Below are 22,373 nucleotides of genomic sequence, written 5' to 3'. Positions count from 1 at the left end.
TATTTCTTGGAAATACCATTACCCCATATCATTTCAGAACCAAATAACTACTCCTGTCTATAAACTATTGATATTTATTTTGCTTTATTTTTTGGCGTTATAAAATACAAGGAGACCACACATACTTAGAAAGTATTGAAATGTCTAGCATCATAACTGATGAAATTTGGATGCTAAAGTCCTAAAGTTTAGCTCACACATCTACACACATTAGTGATTTAAAATAACCTAAAATAGTTATTATGTGTGTTGCTAGAAATCAAAGAATTTGTATATCATTTAATTAAGAAAATTAAGATTTTTTTCCATATTACTCAGATACAGTAGAATAAATTAGTTTTAAAAAACTATTTTTTTTCTGTTTTAGCCAGCTCACACCACTCAAAATTTAGGGTTTGGGATGAAGCGTGCCCTAGATGAAAAAGAAGCAAAAATATAAGTATTTTGTTGTTTTTACTTATACTCTCCTTAGCTATTCGTATGACTTCAACTTTTAGTGTTTAATATTAACTTAAAATTACATCATGAGCCCGATATTAATAGACATAGTCACTTTTATGGTTAATTTAATAGTATAAACTATAAATCAAAACCATGCCTGACCATTTTGCCCTCCAAATTCACATGGTGGTAGTCATTCATATTTGTATTATTTATCATCAGGAATGGAAGTATTCTCATCTCCTAAATTGAAAGCATGTCCCTTACGTAACTAAATTAAAATTTTGACATCTATAACTTATTTTGAATCAGAATGTTTAAATAATTATTGAGATAGAGTTTTATTTTGCTAAACATGCATTTAGTTCTTTAGTAAACATAACGTACATTTTGATGTTGAGAAAAACAACTGTATATTTGGTTAATTTTGTAGAGCTCTAAAAATAAAGCCTAATGAAGCTACCACTGCCATTTATAAAATGATGAGGAAATGGTAATATGCTTAATAATACAAATGAGATCATTGTCTGTGCCCAAGGACTTCCCGTTTCTATACTTGTGATTGCAAAATTTAAAATTTAAACTTGCAAGAAACCAACTTTTACATAAAAGTACGTGTATGCACATGTTAAAGAAAGTAGTTTCTGTGTTTCTTTTTTTAAAGAAATGCTCACATACAGCTATATTTTTTCTTTTTTTTCTTTTTCCAATGTGTAAGAAAAGATCTGTGAAGAATATACGTGGTGCATTTAATGAAATGAAAGTTCGTTTTTAAATCAGGAGCGATTTTGAAAGTTTCTATTAATACTCGTTAGTCACGAACACCTTATGAGCTTGTTTGCTCTTATTTTTGTTATGATATTGTAGTTTGTTAAAACTCTGGTAAAAACCAAAGGGATACACTGAAGGACTGAAGAAATAAATGTAAATATGTAGAATATGGTCATATTCAAAACTCAGTGTTTAGATTTATCTTAAAATGCTGATGAATTTTAGCTTGGCTTTACCTTTTTTAGAATAATAAGAAATTCTAAAGTATCCCTTTAACTTTTAATAAAAGTTAATCATTGTTTTGAACACTTATTAAAATGAAACACAAAAAATATTACCTGGACTTTAAAAATAACATCACATTTTATAGTGAAGACTTCATGAAATTCTTTAGTATTATAGACACCTTATATAAAATCAGTCTTTCAAATGACACATTCTGAATAATATCAGCAAATAAGGAACATAAAAATAGTTTAAGTTCCAGAATAGTTGATAAAAGCTGTATTATCAAGGTAATTTAGAAAAACCCAGTAGTTAAAACAATTATGTTATTTTTGCAATCATTCTTGCTCATGATTTTGGCTACACATTTTGAACATCATCACTTAACGATTGATTTTGTCAGTGGATGAGACATATCTTTCGGTTCAAATAAGCCTAAATGAAACAAAGGATTTCAGGATTTCAGGATTCATTATTTGGAAATTTGATTTCTTGTTGATAAACATAATCAGTGCCTAAGAATTGGCAACAGTCAAAAGACAATAACCAATGAAATTTCATCTAAAATATATTTGTGAAAATCTTTTTTTCATTAATTTGAAGGGTCATGAGATAATAAATTATGTTGAATGAAATGAAGAAATACGGTGACATAATTAATTTTTAAATAGTGTATTCATGAAATATTCTAGGTTTCTAGAACTGTAAAGAACGATTTACTGAAGTGTCATGGTCCATGTTGCCTTCGTATTACACATCATTTAGACCAGTCCGTGCATGCCAAAAAATTACGAGCTGTCTCCTGACCCAATTTTAATTTTGCCTACTTTTTGAATCCCCTTGAAACTTCAATTCAATTTGCTCTTAACACAACAAAAGGTGTCAGAACTTTTGAAACATCCCATTTGAAAAATTGCTGACACTTTACGTAGACTTCTTTTCAGTAAACGTCATTTTGAGAAAATTCTTTTGGGCATCGATGTTATTTCTATGGTGCACTTCAAGTTTTCAGTTGATTAAAATTGTAGAGCATGTTTTGTTTAGTCACATTTCTTTCCATCCCTTCATTATCTCAATCTGCCTTCTGTGAGTTTTCTTAATCTGTTGAACTCAATAGTGTGGTAAGAGTGTACATAGGATTCAAAATAAACAACTTCTCTTATTGGCACACAGCACCCTCATATTTACATATCTTCATATAGTGTTTTCTCTGGGATTTGTATATTCCTATAATGTCATAAACATAGCATCACTTTTTCAAATATTAAAGTCCACAAAGAAGCATTCTTGTATGTGGCCTTTTTAACATTCCTGTCTCCTAGCTCCATACATCACTAAATAGATGCACATCTTTTTCAGGATTATTTTTTTTCCTAGTACTTACGTTAATTTCTGTTCCCTTTGTCTCCAAGTTGTGTTACTTTTCTATAATATCCTATTTTTGAGACTTTTGCTCCTCTCACTCTTCTCTATAAGAATAGCTCTAGATTTGTGAGCCTAACTTTCTCACTTTTTTAGTTTATCTCTTTGTGACAAATCTCTAGTCTTTGAATCACACCAGTCCTTCTATTTTTCATTAAATTCCTTTGTTTAGTGATTAAGAATTGATCTTTCATAATCGACATAATTTACTCACCTCAACTCCGTGAACAGGGAACAAATGATAACTCAATCCCAGTTCATATTCTCTGCATATCTATTGTTAGATTTAATGTTCACTGAATTTTATGATATTTTACTTCTTTGAAAAATGATCATCTGGGGGCGCCTGGGTGGCGCAGTCGGTTAAGCGTCCGACTTCAGCCAGGTCACGATCTCGCGGTCCGTGAGTTCGAGCCCCGCGTCAGGCTCTGGGCTGATGGCTCAGAGCCTGGAGCCTGTTTCTGATTCTGTGTCTCCCTCTCTCTCTCTGCCCCTCCCCCGTTCATGCTCTGTCTCTCTCTGTCCCAAAAATAAATAAATAAATGTTAAAAAAAAAAAAAAAAAAAAAAGAAAAATGATCATCTGTTCACAACTGGTATCATTACTCCAGTTAGCTGATGCAGCAGCTGCCTGGAACTTTCCTGTACCTCCAGATAAATGAGATATTATAATATTATCTTATTTCTTCTTTCGTTAAGTAATGGTCTACCTCAATTAATATGATTTACATCGGAAGCTGTAAAAATCTTCTGAGGTGAACAGTTCATTTGTACATCTATACATATGGCAATTTCTGTAGGCAATTCGTTTTTACTTATTCAGACATCAGTGCTTCTCTGTGACTTATCACATGTCATTTAAAATGTGTGCCTTTGGGTGCATTGGAACTAGTTAGTATCCAATACTCTCTTGGCGTATTGAGACTCATTACCCGGCTATGCATATTATAAATGCTAAATAATTATGTGATGAAAAATGAATGACTGGCTGAATGAGTGTTTTTAAAGTATCCAAATAATCTTTAATGCTCTCATTATACTTTTCATTTACACACACGTCTGCTGTTGTTTTTAATCTCCAGGCAAACTTTCTTCTCTTCTAATTTTTAAAATATGTTTTAAATTAGTTGTATTTCTCTGGTGCTATTACCTCCAAGTTTTTATAAGGGGAAGTAGATTTGAACTCATTCAAAATATTGAAATGCACCCAACCAAGGTGCTTTGTTATGTATATAGGTGGAGTTTTTCTATGCTTTGAGTCTTCCCTTTGATTCATTCTAAGAACTTATATCCTAAAAAAAGTGTTAAGGGGCGCCTGGGTGGCGCAGTCGGTTAAGCGTCCGACCTCAGCCAGGTCACGATCTCGCGGTCCGTGAGTTCGAGCCCCGCGTCAGGCTCTGGGCTGATGGCTCAGAGCCTGGAGCCTGTTTCCGATTCTGTGTCTCCCTCTCTCTCTGCCCCTCCCCCGTTCATGCTCTGTCTCTCTCTGTCCCAAAAATAAATAAACGTTGAAAAAAAAAATTAAAAAAAAAAAGTGTTAAATTTGTTTCATACCTGTTAGTTCTCTTACAATTCTAAGTACTCCCCTTTCTTACCATGTCATTGAGATAAGCTTTTTTGGACATATTTTATTTACTAACAGCTCTCATGGTTTCGGTCCCATCTTTCATTTCTTTGTAAAGTTAATAGATCCAAATTTTCCTCTGGTATCATCACTTGTTTTTCTTATATAATTCCCATGTAGGAATTACTTATTTGCATGTTATTAATTCTGTTTTTGAATTCACAGATATATAGTTCAATAAAATATATATTTAAGGGTATATAGAAAAAACTTAATTGCTAAAAGTAATTTATATCTTTATTCAGTATTTTACACTCCATGTGTGAGTTCCCATCAGTTATTTAAAGCAGTTTATTTGGTGCATACTTTGCATTTTATTGAGCAAACATTTAGCATATTAATATTATTTATATACCTGATTTTATATTACAGATCATTTCCATCCTCTTTCTTATTTTGTACATTGGAAATAAATCCATATAAGCATTTGTCCGTCATGTGAGCCTAACAAAGGAAGATTATCAATTAAAATATAAATAGAATTATTCAATGAAAAGGATTATCTACCTGGGAATTTTTCCTGCCTCATCATACTGAAGATGTGTGGGTCAAAATTTAAATGCATTGAGTTATAAAGATATTGTAAAGAAGTCTGGAATATATAAATTCAATTGCTTATAAATATCATTAAACATTATTCAATACTCAATGTGCCAGACTTTTTTTGGGTGAGTCTGCGTCTTCTGAAGTCCTTTTAATAGGAATCAGATAGTGTCATTTAGATAATAGAGCTTTGAAACTGTTTTGTACTCTGAGGTTTAGTGTTTAAGATTAAATAATACTCTCAAATCAAGACTGAACTTAACATAATGTGAGTCAATTTAATGTTTCCCAAAGTGTAATAAAATCCTGGAAGTTTTGTATCAAGGTTCATAAGACTTCCTAATTACTGCATTAGTGGCCCCTAATCACCTACATCAGTTTAAGTGGGGACAGTATAGAAGATTTGGAAACACTGAATCCCGAAAATGTAATTACATACAAAAGAACACGGATGAAAACAAATTATAAGCTAGAAATTTTCACAGATAAAATTCAGGGTTTTATTTCTGATTCGTTAACTGATACATTGCATGAAATTATATTTGTACCTTATACTTAGGCACATACTGTATTCTTTCTCCTGGAGATACATTTCTTTTAACTGTGAGGATTGAAAGAGTATATGTGAACTTCATTTCAACAAATTTTTTATAATCTGGCCAGTAGAGTGTTATTAAATAATCAATGACAAAAAACCCAAAACCAAACCAAAACAAAACAAACCAAACCAAACCAAACCAAAACAAAACCAAACAAAAACTACCACTGACAGCTTTTAAGTCATTGAGCTCAACAATGAGCTCAACAAGTGATTGTAAATCCTTTTTCTGTGTTCTGTAGTCATGATTCTGTTATATGGATGCATTTATGCATATAGACATCCCATATAGAAGCATTATGTCTTTAATTTAATTTAATTTTTAATTATATCTATCAGTTACCAGAGAAAGAACAGAGCATGATTATTTAACTAATGGCTACTTCAGTATCAGAAACGGTTAAACATGAGAATTTGGCACTTTTTGAGAAACAGATAAGTGGCAATCGGTTTTGGTCCGTTTCTTTATTTTTTAAGGTGCTTGTTGTACTTTTTGAGGACCAGTTCACATTGCACATTAAAGCAAAATTGACCTGTAGAGGAAATAGGTGTTTGTATTACGAGGAAAACATTATTTTTATTGTTTGCAAAAATATTGTAATGAATAGGACTTTTTCTCCTCTTTTAATGTTGCTGTCAGCCACAATCCTGTGCCAGATTCCAAGTTACCTGTGCTGGATATTTAATCATATATTTTATACTTCCTAGAAAAGTGACTTCGTTTGTTATCAAGTGTCCTAAGGTTTATATTTATGCCAGTCACTATATTTCAGCTGAGAGTTGGCCAATGACTGCATTATTCCATGAAAAGCATAGTTGTAAATGTGTTTTTGTTAAAATCGTCAAATAAGTGCCTTAAAGAAGATGAAAAGACCCAGGCCTAGGAGAAATACATAAATAAAGCCAGTATCAAATGTATATTTCTTGAGTTAAATTTTGAATAACCCAGGATAAAGAAGTAGCTATGGGGAAGGGTCTGTCTCATAGCTCACTGAACATATCATTGGGTTTTGTCTCAAACTACAACACATGGTAGAAAGTTCGGAGTCAACAACGGCAACAGTAGAATAAGCATACGTGTTGTCTTGATGACATATACCTGATGGTGTACATAAGATGAAATATCTCACTTGTAGGTTTAATCAAAATAGTTTTAGGAATAGGTCCATAGATAGGAAGGTTAATGTTCTAGTTTGACAGTTGCTATCATTTTATTCTTAGAAAATGTATAGAAAATCTGGAGGCGAACCTGTAAAATTAGTATAAAACGACGTTACTGGTTTTCCCCACTGTTGATAAACCTTATACAAGAACTCGTCCCCTTGCCAGTTACTAATGGTGTGGGTTTAAGTTTTGTTTGCCAGAGAAATACTCCTCAGATGATTACACTGGAGAGCATGAAACCTAGTTTGGTTTTGGTAGATGTATCTTGATTCTTGATTTACCTCAAACTTTTTTTATGAGAACTATGGTAACAGAAAACAATACTACTCGGAGCTCGTAGAGTTCCACTAAATTTTACTTTTAAACATTTTAAAAAATGATGGGTAATTTCGAGCATATAAAATAGAGAGAATAGTACTAAACTCTCCAGGTTCTCCAGCCTAAACAATTATCAGGTTTTGGCCAAATTTATTTCATCCAAATGCTAACATACTGTCTTTTTCCTCACATTTTTAGAGCAAATCCAGGGTTCTGACTGCTTAATCCATTACTATTTCAGCGTATGTTTATTAAAGATGAAGTTTATTTTTAACATCACCACAAGAACCTATTCCTCTTCAACAAGAAAGTTTTTACTATCATTGATTGTCTAATTATTGTTCCCATCTCCATAATTTTCTCATAAATATTATTTACACTTACAATTAATTTGATTCATGCTTGAAATAAGTTCCATACATGACAACTCATTTTTATTTTTAAACTTTTTATTAAAGTATAATATGCATATAGAAAAATACAAAAATCACAGATGTATAACTCCAGTTTTTACAAAATGAGCTCACGTGTGTAATCGGTGGCCACATTAACTGGGTCGAGTAGCCAAAACATTACAAGTACCTAAAAAAGTCCTGTATTCTGTCTTCTTCCAGCTATGACCACCCCAGGGGGTGCCACTATCCTAGCCCCTAACCAAATTTAGTTTTTCTGGGTTTTCGATTTTATATAATTTGAATAAGTGGAATAGTATAATGTATTTGTTTCACTAAAATGTAATAGCCAGTTATTCTCTCTGTTAATACAAGGAAAGCAATCAGCAGAGCCTAAAATGTGTAAGCTAAAAAGACCAGTTAACATGTCTTCTCCTTGAACATGATTTATCTTGCTATTTTTTTGAATTCTTGTCATGTCTAGTCTTTCAGAAATGCTTGGTACCTGTCTTTATATCTTTATTTTTGATTGAAACATAATCTGTTAACTTAGAGGTGTTTTATAGAAACAAATATTTAAATATATTGATTTGAATACCAGATTAAAACAAGAGAGTAGAAAAATCGTAATGTCTGTATTTCACATTTCTTTGAGTCTAGGTTAGAGGACTGTGGCAAACTGGCACCCATGATGCTGAAGGGAGAGTTAATAAAATAAAGAGATTAACATTTTGGAAAATAGCATATCTGACTAGAGTTTAAAAGGATTGAGGGACTGTGAATTGAGAAGAAAGAGGAGAGGTGACTTAACAAATGTTAAGTGCTTAAACAAATACTACACAGATAAGATAGTGATCGGTTAATCTGTCTTTATTGAGAGCAGAAAAGAGAAAATGGATCTATATTGCATCCTGAGAGATGTAAATTGCACATTATGGGAAATATCCTGACCCTGACATTGGTATTTTCTCCTGAGAGATATGGAAACACTTTACCTAGAAAGCTTTACAAACTACAAACGCAGGCATATGTCAACTGTGATTTGGTAGAATGGCACTTTCTAGACCTGTGATGTACTTCCTGCAAAACACTTTTCCTGGCATTGGGGCTGGTGAAGGAGTGAAAGAGATGAAACTCAATTTTACTGGAGGACAAAGGAAAAGCAATTGAGGAAGCCTAGGTTTTTATCTATTTCCTTCCCTTCCTGTTTCTATATAGATGACTTATTCTTAGAGATTCTGAAAGGGAAAAAAAATGGTTTCTTAAAGCCTTTGATTCCCTCTCACACAATGAATTGCAATTGATGATTGACTATCCAAGAACAGAAATTGAGAAATCATAGTTTTAGAAGGAAGTTTGGGGAAATGTGTAGGGGGCAAAAGCTAAGTGTAAAATGTTTATTAAATTATTGAATAATTATTTAATTATTGTTTATGTGAAATATATAACATAGATTGTGTCTATTAAAAGTATGCATTACAACTTAAAAAATGTGAAGCTTCACATTATATATGATAATAATTTATAAAAGGAAGACATGACTATAGATTTTAAATAGCTTACTTTGTCAAATATTGAATCTTTATCAAGCTGACTTATTTCTCTTATAATAAGAATTTTCCCCTTTTGGTATCATATTATCTTCTGCTGAATTTTAAGGAAATCCCTGGTGTCAGTTACTGTGAAATGCCTCACAATTAAACAAAAAATGAAACAGCCGTTAATAATGGTTCACAGTCAAGTTGCCTACTCCTTAAACCTAGTAGTCATACAAGCTTTCTTAATTATATTGGAAGATATAGCAAGCTGACTATATGTGATCATTACATTTTGGGTTTTATTTTGGAAAGTAAATGGAGCATTAGCTTGGTAACATGAAAGCAGGAGTTAATTCTGCACTTAAGAAAATAAAATGAGGGGCACCTGGGTGGCTCAGTTGGTTAGGCGTCTGACTCCTGCCTGCTCAGGTCATGATCTTGCGGTTTGCGAGTTCAAGCCCCACTGACAATGGGGAGCCTGGAGCCTGCTTCAGATTCTGTGTCTCTCTCTCTCTTTGCTCCTCCCCTGCTCACACTCTGTCTCTCTCTTTCTCTCTCAAAAATAAATAAACATTAAAAATAATTTAAAAAAAGAATAGAAAATGAAAAGAACAGTGTAACGGTAAATTGTATTAGCTAAACATTAAGTCTAAATTTAATAACAGTACTCGCTACTGCTGAGTGCCTATTTTGTAGGCACGAAAAGATGAAATAAGACACAATAAAGGAACTGATTTCATAAATACACAACCAGTGTTGTAAGGGGATAGCTCTTTTTATCAATCAAGGGTCATGAAATAATTTTTGAATTAGATACATTCATATTTTATGATTATATAAATATACTTAATTTTATAGAGACAAAGGGATTGTTTGGTATTAGACAATGTAGAAATGGCTTTTGTTGATGGATTGGAGTGAATTCTAACTCCTTAGAACTTGAATTAAGCTAAGGATTTGGGAAAATGATGTTTTTTAAATTATATAAGGAATGAAGACAATTATTTCTCAAATTATAAAAATAAAATATTGACTCATTAAAATTACTAAGAAACTTATTTTTTTTTAATGCAGGCTTACTTAGAATTACTTTTAGGAAATACTTGACATTAAATAATTTAATTTTCATCTCTCACATTTAAAATTGAGCCTGGGATCTAGGGACATAATCCTTGAGAACTTCAATTGCTTGCTTTGTAGGAATTCTTCATAGAAATTATATTTTCATAATGCTAATAGAGAAAGTGTGCTGATATATCTAATATGGGGAAATGTTATCTTCCTCTTAAATAAAAACATTTAATGTAGTTTATGAAGGGCATATTATATTTCTTTGAAGTTAATTTTAATTCTATACCCTTCATTAATCTTTCAAAGTTTTTCATATTTCAATTACTTTCTAATTTCAGAGGATGTCAATAGGTCCTACTATTTGTAATACTATTATTTATTATAAAGTAGTGCCATGGCAGTTTAGAACTGTGAAAAAGTTTTTAACCAGCTGTTTTAGGCAGATCTTCCCAAGCTACTGACAAAAACAGTATGACACACATTCAAGAAAACTTGCAGTTGAGTACCAGCTATGTTCTAGGCACAGTGATTTTCAGTTTTGTTTGCCCTAGAGCATAGATCAACATACTCAGATCAGGTCATCTCAGTGTCACTTGCTCTGCACCATTCTAGAAATATGCAAAAGCATTTTTAATTATTGATATCCTCCCACACTATACTTCATGCTAACTACCAGCCCTCTTTTGAGATAATTTTGAAAAAAACAAAAATGAATAAACAAAACTTGGCATTTTACAACACTAGTGAAAAGTTCTATTTCCTTTAAAATATACATGAAACACAGCCTACTTACCCAGTTGGATGGTGGTCTTAGCAAATACTTGGAAAATACTCTAGTCTTATTATTTTCAGGTAGGTTTTCCTAAGCATCACTAATTTTTTTTCCCATTTTGTCTATATGGGAACATGGAATTTTTAACTCCAGCAAATATCACTTTCTGATTTTGTTCTTAAGGTATGTGCATACTTGCTTTGGACTCATCGCCTACTACATAATTACAAGAGTAGGTCTTTCTGTCTGTCCTCATATCAGAGATGTGATGTGGTATAATTAAGAGCTCTGGTTACAGGGCCAGTCTACCCGGGGTTCCAATACTCATCCAGCCAGTTACTAGCTGTGTGACCTCTAGAATTCATTTAACCTTCTTGTAACTCATTTTCCTCATCTGTGACATAGATCCTCGAAAGCTCATTGTAGAGATTAAATTATTTATCATATCTAAAGCAGGGAGTGCCTGGCCCAAAGGAAGCACTCATTAAGTGCTCAAGGCAACCATATATTCAGTTAAAATTGGAACAATGACATCAGCCTGAGTATGGAGAAAATTAAAATTCTGGCTTAAATAGAACTAATTATGCTTTCTTTTACTCCCAGAGAAAAATCAGACTCCAAATGTTCTTTTCACGATATATCACTATGTTACATCTGCAGTATATATTCTTCACATAATACATATGTTTTCAAAGGACAGCATCCGTATTTTTCTTTTTCATCTGTAAAACCAATGAGACAGATTGAATAGAACCAAAGGTATGATGCCCACTAAAGACTGGGTTGTATTCATTTTGTGGTGATGTTAGTCACAGAGCATGATTATAATTTAAAAAAAATTATATTCTCATTATTTTACTTGTGTATTTACAGTGAGTAAATATACTTGATCATGTACAACAAGCAGTTAAAATAATTTGACAAAGAATACACTTTTGAGACAACAGATTCTTATTTCGGTGTAAGAAGCAGCATATTATATTTGAAAAAGAAACCTTACGTTTCTTGGGGCTTCCCGCCCCCCTCCAAATTTTAAGTGGTACAAATAGATGCCCGTATCTAATTTGACATAATCTGCATTTTGACAATTATACTAGCCCATTAGAGTAAATTCTGGTCTTAAGACATTGTTACTCCAAAAAGTTCTGATATCTCTGTGTAGATGACACAGATGCCCCCAAATCATCACACAAAGTAAATGAGAACAGTCTGCTACTATGTGAAAATAGAGTCTTTCTAGAAGATATCCCAAAGACTCTGCCTGCCGTAAGTCAGTATTTGACATGCAGGAACTCCAATATTTCCCTGCCTGTTTTTCTGCCCTAAAATCCTATTATCTGATAAACCGAATTCTCTCACCCAGATTTATATTTATATTTTTGTAACTTTGTCTTTTAAAAATAACATAAGACTAGCAAATGATCTTACCTAGCCTCGTTTGGAGAAATTCTTAAAAGACTATCCAAACTTTACTTTCTGTTTATGGTTTATTCGTCGGGCTGTCTTACGTAACTCTCGTAATTTTATGTTTCTCTGTTTTCTGTCCTCTGCCTTCCTGTACATATCCCATATATACTGCCGTATATGTACATTGCTATTTTGCCTGAATAACAAGAGACCTAACAACTTTTAGTGCCCGATTACAATCCAGCATTATATTTTCTTATGTCTTTTTATGTTCATGCCTCATATGCAAACAAAAATTTCTCAATCTTTTTTTATAAAATGGTGAAATTTCCTCCATTTAATAGTACTTTTGCCCAACTCTGGCAAAAATGAAATTTTAAAGCAGATTTAATTGTTTGTTTCATTTACATATCTGTGAATGAAATTGCAATGTCAACGGCAATTAAGCATTTCTCTCTTCTCAAAATGCAGTTTTTCGGTGATTGTACTTTAAGTTTCTTATCTCATTAACAGATAAATAAGATGGTTACTTTTTTATAGTAAATGTCTTTGGCTATCTTTGGAGAAGATCTCTTAGAGTATAACCAAGGAAGGATTTATAGAGCTCCACTTTGGGGCCATTATTGGAGCACTATCTGAATGATTTTAACTGATAAAGAAAAATGGCATTCTAGGAGGACAAAGTTGAATGAACAAAAATGTGGAACTAGACAGCAAATAAATATGAAGAAGTGAGTATTCTGAGTGGCCAAATCTAAAAGATAAATCCAGAGGGAATAGTGGAAGTTAAAGTTTGAAAGTTATGTTTAGGATGGATGAAGACGTGTTTTGAATAATAATGCTAATAATGATAGTAGCTAAGAGTTGTTAAGAACTTGTCAGCCTAGCACTAGTGATGAACTAGTGATTGAAGCCTTTAAGTAAGACTCAATAAGCAAATGAAATAAGTTTTCTGTCCCCATTTACAGATGATAAAATTAGGAAAAAGGGATGTCCAGTAACTTGTCCATGGTCTGAGAGCTAGGCTTTTTATTTGAGACCACCTGATTCTAGAGTAAGAATTTACTTGTAACCAATTCATTACTTGAATCCCAGGCTTAAGAAATTGGACACTATTCAGAGAGAAGTCAGGAAGGATGTATTGTACGGTATTGTTTTGCATTTTGTTTTATCAGCAGAGTGTATTCCAGTCGTCAAGCTTCGTGGCAATAAGACCCCGGAGGAGAATGACAACTGAAGTTTACTATTAGAGAAATTAAAGAAAAAAAAAAAAAGGGGGGGGGGGAAGTATTAGAATTCTAAATGTAGCAATAAAAGATAAAGAAAATAGTTATCAAGGATGGTTGTGAAATCTTCTGACTGAATGTTTGGGAAAAGGTTGCATCCCTCTTATATACAACTACTGAAGGAAAGGGAATACATTTTGATTGAAAAACTAATAACCAGCTAGGAACACCCTTGAAAGGACAGTTCAATCAAATGGAAAAAGATGAAAAATTATGTATCAAAAGCAAAATATATATCAAAAGTATGAAATTTTTTACACAGTGTCACAGTTAATTGTGAGACTGTAAAAAAATGTGTACTTTTTGTATCAAGATTTTTGGAAGTGAAAAGTAGATACAAGGTAAGGTGATAACTGAAAATTCTAGTAGGCAGAGATATGACAGGGGTTAATTTTGGATAGGAAAGATTTGATCAAATGCATGTGACCTTTAACCACTTAAAATATATTATTTTAAATGCAACAATTAAAATTGTTCCTGTGTCTTCACTATTTCTGTGAATTGCGGACCCAGATGTTCTTAGGGTGAGCTTTACTTGTGAGTGTCTCTTTGAAAGAATAAACTCAGGAGCCATATTTTATTTACAAAATTTCGGTTTCATGGTTATAAAGTAAATTTAATGTTAGGCTATGAGCATCATCTGCCTTAATTTTTCTTTGTTAAAATGGGTGTGAAAAACATCCCACGCTTTTCTCTAGGTGCCTAGTTTTATTGCTGCTGACACTACCCGAGGCTTGAGATTTGGGAAGGAATCACTTCTTTGAGCAGGTCCTTTCACCAATTTTTGTCTTTCATAATTATCTTTAATATTGAATTATCAGCTCCAAAACACCCAGGCAGTCATTTGATTGCAAAATAATTTATTACACTTGGGAGATTTAGGGTGGAATGCAAATTATTTCCAGATATGTAAAGTATAAACCTCTCTGCTGGGCTCTGGGAGGAGACACAGGTATACTTTGTTTTGCATTCTCCAAGCCCGGTCCTATGTGCTTAGTTCACCAAAATTAATGAAGATCCCTCTGTTTTTCCATCTGGCTTCTACTGTTAAGTAGAGTATTAATTTATATTTATAGACATTTGACTTCGATAGTCCTCTAAAATTTTTGAGAAGCTCCCTGTTGTGACCACAATAATGTTCAGTAGCTTTATAAGCTTTTTATGTTTAAACCCTGCCTGTAGTTTTGCTGTATGTCATTCAGTGATTGTCAGCTTCTTGTCATTTGACACATTCTATTCTCTTTCTGGAATGCTCTCTCACCTACAAAACCACTCCTCACCACATCTGTTTGGCCATCTCATACTCGTCAATTAAGATTCAACTCATTTTACTTTTTATTTTTTAATTTTTTTAAAGTTTATTTATTCTTGAGAGATAGAGACAGAGCATGAGCAGAGGAAGGGAAGAGGGAGGGGGAGACACAGAATTCAAAGCAGGCTCCAGGCTCTGAGCTGTCAGCACAGAGCCCAGTGCAGGGCTCGAACCCACGAACCGTGAGATCATGACCTGAGCCAAAGCTGGACGATTAACCCACTGAGCTACCCAGGCGTCCCTCATTTTACTTTTAATAATGAAGCCTGTCCAAAAAGAGATATGCATTCTTGTAACTTCTTCTAGATTTTTATACATGATTGTTATTTTTAAAATATCTTGTAAAATATTGTTTTTACCACTGAATCGTTAACTCTTTTGGAACAGAATCCATGTGTATTCATTTTAGAGTCTCAAATCCCAGAATGATGTCTACAGCAAAGTAAACACCCATAAATGTTTATAGACCACATCAATGAATCAATAAATGAAACACCTTGAAACTAAGACAGAACTTTTTTTTTTTTTTTTCCTGTTTGGTTATCTAGGCATCTTCCCGACTTATGCAAATTAATAGAATTGTAATAATCTCTTAATGCCAAAACAAACAAACAATCCTCCAAACCTAACCATTTCTACTCCTAACATACTCTCCCCTGGGTTTCATCAATTTTTAACCTTCCATAATTTCTTTGTCCTTTTTATTCTGGCCTTAACTGTATTAGTCTTTTTATTCTTTTTTTCTGATTACTTTTTCTTTAAAAACTCCCTAAGCCTCATGTTTCACCATCACCAACTGCTCGTTTAACTAATATATTGTTTCAATGGTTTGTTGTATATAATTTACAAACATATTTGTAAAAATTAAGTCAATATAAGATAATTAAATATGAACATAAAAGGAGATCCACTTTAAATACATGATTATGGGCAAGGGCAGGAACTTGTTAATAATACAGGATAACTATGGCTACAGGCAATTTAACTGACTTTCCTTTAGGTTTGGGGGGGTTTCCATGTAACTAACAGTTTTTAAGTCTTTGTTATCTTTACTCATCATCATTATTGCAAAAGTTATTTTCAAATTGTTTTCTTAGACAACTCTTTTTCTATGGCCTTGTGGCAACTGACTATCTCATACTTCTTTTTTCATAAGGTAGAATTTTGATTTTTTTGTGTGAGAACTTTATCGTAAGATATGTAGGTAGGTTGTACATTTGTCATGTTTTAATAATGATATAGATATCTTATATATAAACAAACACTGCCAATACTATTTAACCAGAATCTGTTGCTGCCCCAGCAAAGATCGATTATTTAAAATTTGAATTTTTTTCTAGATTTATTGTGGTATTTTTCATAAATACTAAGTGTCTAATATGACTTTTACTTTTATTTATTATGTGGTTAAATATTTACAGTAATTAAGGGCAATCCTATTTAAACAAAAGTGTAAAGTTATGAGATGTAACACAACTATTTAAGGATCCAAATCTTGTCATTTAATTAGTACATAACTAAAATTATTTTAACCTTTAACAAGCATAATGTAATCTTGTTTCAACAATTCACATGTTTGCGATTTTAAAGGTGAGTATAGTTCACTGCGTATCAGTTTTCAAATCTTTAATTATCTGATGATAGGTTAAATTGGAAGGGCAAGAGGGAGGTGGTTTAATGAGTTTCTAGGAGATAACTAAAATTAAAATGTATACATAGGCTTAGATTTTAGAATAAATAATTAAAAATTATGTTACTATGCAAAAAGAGAAAGAAGATTTGATCTAATATGCTATATCCACATCTCATAAAAACAAAGATTTCATTCAAAACCAAGGTTACAATTTAATCATGATACAAAGAAATAATTTAAATGACAATAAAAGATTGCCTTCGTGTATGATATTAAATTCATTACATATGAATTTATATTGTAGATAACTGCATTTCATTTCTCTATCTTTTGAATTTTATTATTTTTATTTATTTTCTTCTTTGAATTTTCAATCTTAAATTAAAAAAAAATTGTTATCTTAATTGTAAATCATTGTAGACTGAAATACATATGAAATTTAGGAATCATAGTGTTATAAAACAATTAGAAAATGTAACGCAACATGTTTTTCTAGGAAACACTGTACCATTTACCTCAGTAGTAACTAGTGTCACCTGTGGTGTCATGAAACAGATGCTTTAGGATAGGGCTGCCAGGTTTAACAAATAAATGACATGACACCTAAATGTTGCATGGAGCTTATGTATACTAACAAATTATTCATTATTTACTTGAAATTCAAATATAAGGGCATTCTGTATTTTATCTGGCAATCCTGTTCAAGGAGTTATGGAAGCCCATACGTAGTCTTGGAGTTTCTGACATGGTTGAGTGTGAGGGTTGTTTTCTGAATACAGAAAAAACAGTGGTCAGCTTTCACTTCTCAGTATGTCAGCATTTCAACCCCTATCCGAGCCTGCAAATTCCTCTTTTTAATCTGCTCTTTGTTTACACATAGAAGCAACTGAGTTATGCTAGGGGAAATCGGATCATTAAGTATATTAAATATACAGCCATATTTTTATACATAATTTCTAAGCTATGTGTATCGTGTGTGTCTTTTTTTGAAAATAAATTTGTGTGAATTGTGTCATAAGTATTTTATTTCCCAATCCTGAAGATTTTGCATTTATTTTCATGGCTTAATTATCTAAGGTTTTACGTACATTATTTTGAAATTGTATTTAGCTTAAGTAGGTTATTAGTGGTTAATAAATTAGATACATAGCTATATATTTTTAAATTAAGGTTTTAGGTATTTATTTTTAAAGTTTTTCCTGTCTTTCATTGCTGGAATTTATGATTAGTTTTCATATAAAAGACAAAGGTGCACACATCACTAGTAATTGATCTAATATTGTGGTACAATGATGTTTGTTGCAGATAGGTCTATGTACATAAGACCCTTATACCTGTAGGAATGACAGATCCCATTCAGGCATTTTTCATGTCTCCTGCTTTGAAAATTAATGCTAATCGAGACCTTACAGGGAAATAACTAATTTGATCTCCTTATAATGTTGTTTTGAAGAAAACTAGTTGAAATACAAGCGTCTAAATGTCATTAAATGTTATTGCTCATAATTGTCAAAGAAAAAAGAAGAACCATTTATTCTGTAAAGGAGTATAAGGATATCCTCTTAGAATTTTAGATACATAAACTAATGGTATTTGTGTAACTTAAATGAAAGCATCCTTTGTCATTATTAAAGCAAGATAACTGAGTGGCTTGTCTTCAAGAGATATTTCAAGGGTACTTCTTTATTACCAACATAAAAAAAAATGTGGTTTTCAAATAACTCTGGAACAAATCATAGTGTTCATATTTTAGTGGATTATGATAAAGGATTCCAGAAAAATGTTCGATGATATTATAAACATAGAGGGCAATATATATTAGAGTTCCATTGCCTAAATATATGCTGATGTGGGATGGAAGTATTAAAAAACTAACTCAATCCCCAGCTTTGATTTTAAGATACCAATGATGCAAGGTGGTTTTATTCATCAAGAGAGCCTGACAGAGTGGCCAATGTGTGCTAGGTATTGTCACCTTCTACTATTTTTCCCTTCTCAGGGAAAATTTCTTAAGCCTCTAAGGCATAATTTTCCACATTTCTAGATGATTCCCTCTATCTGTAGCTTTTATGCAATACCTTGTCATATGGGTTTTTATTTTTTCATAAATAATTTAAAAGCTTAATGGTTTTAATATTTCAAGAACAAATATTTAGAATACTGACCACTCTTGTGTTTAGATGGAAAAATTATGCATGATTACTGTGTTTTTAGATATCTAGCTTGAATCAATTTAGATAATGATAATAATCAAAGTGTATTGTCTAATTAAAGGAGCTGATACATGATCACTGGTTTTTGCTGTAGAGTTCAAAGCACTCTTAATTAATTTAGCTCATTAGAATTAAAGATTTTAAAAACAAAATTGAGTTACTATAATTGTACAGCTTTCCTGTTAAAAATAGTAGTGATAGTTGACATGGTTGCAGTAACCCACAGGGTAGATATTTTCTAGTGAACCAGTTGTAAATGTACCTTTGTGAGAAGGTCATTTTAAATAACACATACCCATATGCACATAAACACACGCAGGCATATAGAAATTTCTAAAAGCCTATGGATCCTGTATCTAGAAAGAACCCATGATGTTTCAGGAGACTCACGTCTTCATACAGAGTTGTGTGAGGGTCATGATATATGTCATAGTTGTGGACTGTACTTGTGGACAAATAGAAGCCCCTGTTTTGAAGGTTGTTAAATCTTTTAAATAACGATAACGTTTGGCTTGAAAATAAATTTTGAGCAATGAATTCCGAAATTTTCCCTGGTAGTAAATTCAGGGCTTTGTACAGTACATCAACCTCTACTTGATATTGGGAGCACATTCCAGCTTATAAAATAAAGTATCTTTGTACGTAACCATTCTTAGTGAGAATATGAGTCCTAATTCATTTTTAATCCATAGCCTCAAATTGGCATATAGTCTTTACCACAACTGAAATATAGCAGTATTGGTTACTTTGGATTTTTAGGGGAGATGGTGACTGTTGTTAAGTAACAGAAATCCAACCGAGTAAATTTTAAAGATCTAATTGGCTTTATTAAATGATTCACCAGTTGGACAGCATCCGATCTGGCAAATACAGGGGGCCCCTGAGGAATTTTACAAAATGGAAGGTTTTTATAGAAGAAAGGTGGGGCAAGAAAGTTATTAGCAAAACGAAGGGAAGGAAGGAAAGGATTGTTCCAGGCAAGGCTGCTTTCCCTTGGGGGGGGGGGGGTAAGAAAGGGATTTATCATGCAAATTACCTCATCTTCCTTTGGGGAAGAGAGAGGGCCCTTGTGTCCCTAATCGCTAATCAAAAAGAAAAGTTTCTTCTGACTGATGATTAACACTGGGTTTCTGGGAGGGAGAGGTTGAAACTGCAAAAAGATTAGGTATGAGGCTCCTGTATAGGAATTTGGTCCAAGTGATGCCATTTTGAAAGATGAAAACGGCAGGCAATGGTTTTCTTTTTAATATTTCTGAAAAGAATATGCTCAACATGCTTGTTTTCTCTCAAAAATGATCCATTTTGCTCATTCTTGGTGTAAAATTCTATACCACAAAACTACGCTTGCCAATTACCTATCTCTGCGAACACCCATGAATTTAACTTTTAATAAACATTAATTGTAAACTACATTGTAAGCATTACATAAATCTAGAGACTAAACTAAACACTTGGATTTAATACATATTTCTCGCATGAATGTTCTGAAGGCTTGTTTGAGTCATTCATTTTATAAATTTTTCTTTCTAAAAAACTAATCAAGTTTACATATGGGAACCACTTTCTCCAGATGAACTCTCGTTTTCTAAATGTATTCTATAATCTCTTAGCTCTGTCAACCTAAAATAAAGAGCATACTGTTTGATGAAAGGAAAAAAGGAAATTTAACATGAGGATGGTGTGAATATTACGAAATAAATGTAAGACCTCAAGATTATGCTGCACTAAGCTAGTACTATTAGACAAAAGACAATATATATTATATTAACAGAAGGCTTTCAAGCTTTTTATAATTCATAATAATTATAACATTTAATCAGTTTTTGCCTTATATGGATCTTAAAATTTTAAACCTTTTTGTCATTTTTTTTTGTGAAAAGGAAAGCATTTACAATATGGACAATGTACGATTATATCTTAAAATATAAAAACAAATATAATAGTGTTCAAGTGGGAAGATAAAAGACCAATCAAGCAGTGACCCACTTTTAATAGTAACCTCTACTATGCTTATTTCTGGACTTTACTGTTAAACAGAAAAAAAATACATTTTTAAAGAGAATCCTCAAAAATGTCTCAGGAATAAGATAGAGGAAAGTTAAATGAATTGATTATTCAGCTGGACAGATCTCTAATGGAGACTTCCTTTTAAACGATCTTTCAGTTTATGATATGCTTTTACTCAGGACACAGAGGGCAGGTGTTTCTGACTTCTAGAAGGGGTAATGGGCTTTAACTTGTCTCTGCTAGTTTCACTTTACTTATAAAGAAGTGTCCTGACCTTGAGGCTCATTAAACTTTTGAATGCGCTCTGGAGTAGGTTACTGATCTCAGTATCTGGAAGTTTTTCACTGCAGTGGAGTCTCAATCATTTGGGATATTTGAAGGCTGTTCTTTCTTTCAGTCACAGAAGTAGGTTAGATCACTTCACACGTTTATATATTTCTTTAGCTTCTGTGGTTCATACTGTCATAAAGTATAAAGGATAATTTGCTTCCTGTTATGCAAATATAGAAATGTGAATATTCTAGTTATTTAATTTTCATTTTAATATATTATACTAAATTATTTTTCGGCAGGCAAATTATAGTATTATTCATGGTATAAATAGATTATCAGCACTTTTATTTTTACAATTATTTCTGCAGCATACATGCTTATAGTTATTCTTCTTACGTCATTAATCAGAATTTGTAAATGTCCCAAAGTTTAATATCATACTTTACAGATGATCAAAGGCAATAACAGGATGACACAATATAAAGAAAAATATGCATCGGGGCTCCTGAGTGTCTCAGTCGGTTGAACATCCAACTTCGGCCCAGGTCATGATCTCAGGGTTTGTGAGTTACAGCCCCGCGTCAGGCTCTGTGCTGACAGCTCAGAGCTGGGAGCCTGCTTCGGATTCTGTGTCTCCCTCTCTCTCTCTGCCCCTCCCCAGGTCATGCTCGTACTCTGTTTCTGTCAAAAATAAATAAACTTAAAAAAATTACAAAGAAAAATATGTATCATAAAAGTGTCATTAAAAACATATATGTTAAATATATACATACCTCTAATGTTAAATATTTGCATACATACATGTATGCAAAATTATAAAAAAGGAGATATTTGAATATCTCTTTTCCATTAAGAGTAATTTTTTCATCCATAGTTCAGAAAATAATATAAAGGTCTTAAATGTAAGATTTTTATGACTCACTTTGAAGAATAAATGAAGTGAATGAATAAATTGATATAAAAAGAATACCAACAGTCCTTTGCCTTTACTTTAGATTTGACTGAAAAGAAAATCTTTCATCTATATCAAGTGACCAACTCCTTATGTATGCTGATGAATAACTAGGGGAAAAATGCATTTGTGAAGTGAAGAGAAAAAGCAAAAAAAAAAAAAATTCAAGCACGCTTTCATAATTCCAAAACATATGTAGAATATATCATAAAGCATAGAGATTCAGCATATTTGACCCATTCTCTCTAGCCTGAAATGTTTCAGCAAATGCATACCCATAATAGTTAACACTGTGGAATAACTGTCCTTGGCACTGACTCTAAAATGTAATAACATTGCTTTTATATATGTATATATATTTGTGTGCTGCATGTCCAACATTAACCCAGACAGCCCCCAAGGACAATGAATT

General features: G+C 32.5%; 1 protein-coding gene across 3 annotated transcripts in view; it reads left to right on the top strand.

Annotated features, from left to right (window-relative positions):
* The window catches only part of PCDH10 (protocadherin 10), a 63,433-nt gene that overhangs the window by 15,310 nt on the left and 25,750 nt on the right, over positions 1-22,373 (top strand). Inside the window, exon 5 of one of the 3 annotated variants that reach the window (XM_045467521.1) lies at positions 4,855-5,131. The exons of the other annotated variants lie outside the window; for them this stretch is intronic. Within the exon in view, the coding sequence (XP_045323477.1) occupies positions 4,855-4,895 (41 nt within the window). The 3' untranslated portion in view covers positions 4,896-5,131. Of the gene's footprint in view, positions 1-4,854; positions 5,132-22,373 lie in introns of those variants that run through there. 3 annotated transcript variants of the gene reach the window in all.

This window comes from Leopardus geoffroyi, chromosome B1 (genome assembly GCF_018350155.1).
Source record: "Leopardus geoffroyi isolate Oge1 chromosome B1, O.geoffroyi_Oge1_pat1.0, whole genome shotgun sequence".
Taxonomy (NCBI): Eukaryota; Metazoa; Chordata; class Mammalia; order Carnivora; family Felidae; genus Leopardus; species Leopardus geoffroyi.
Note: the sequence above shows the minus strand (reverse complement) of the source record. Positions and strands in the feature narration are given on the sequence as shown.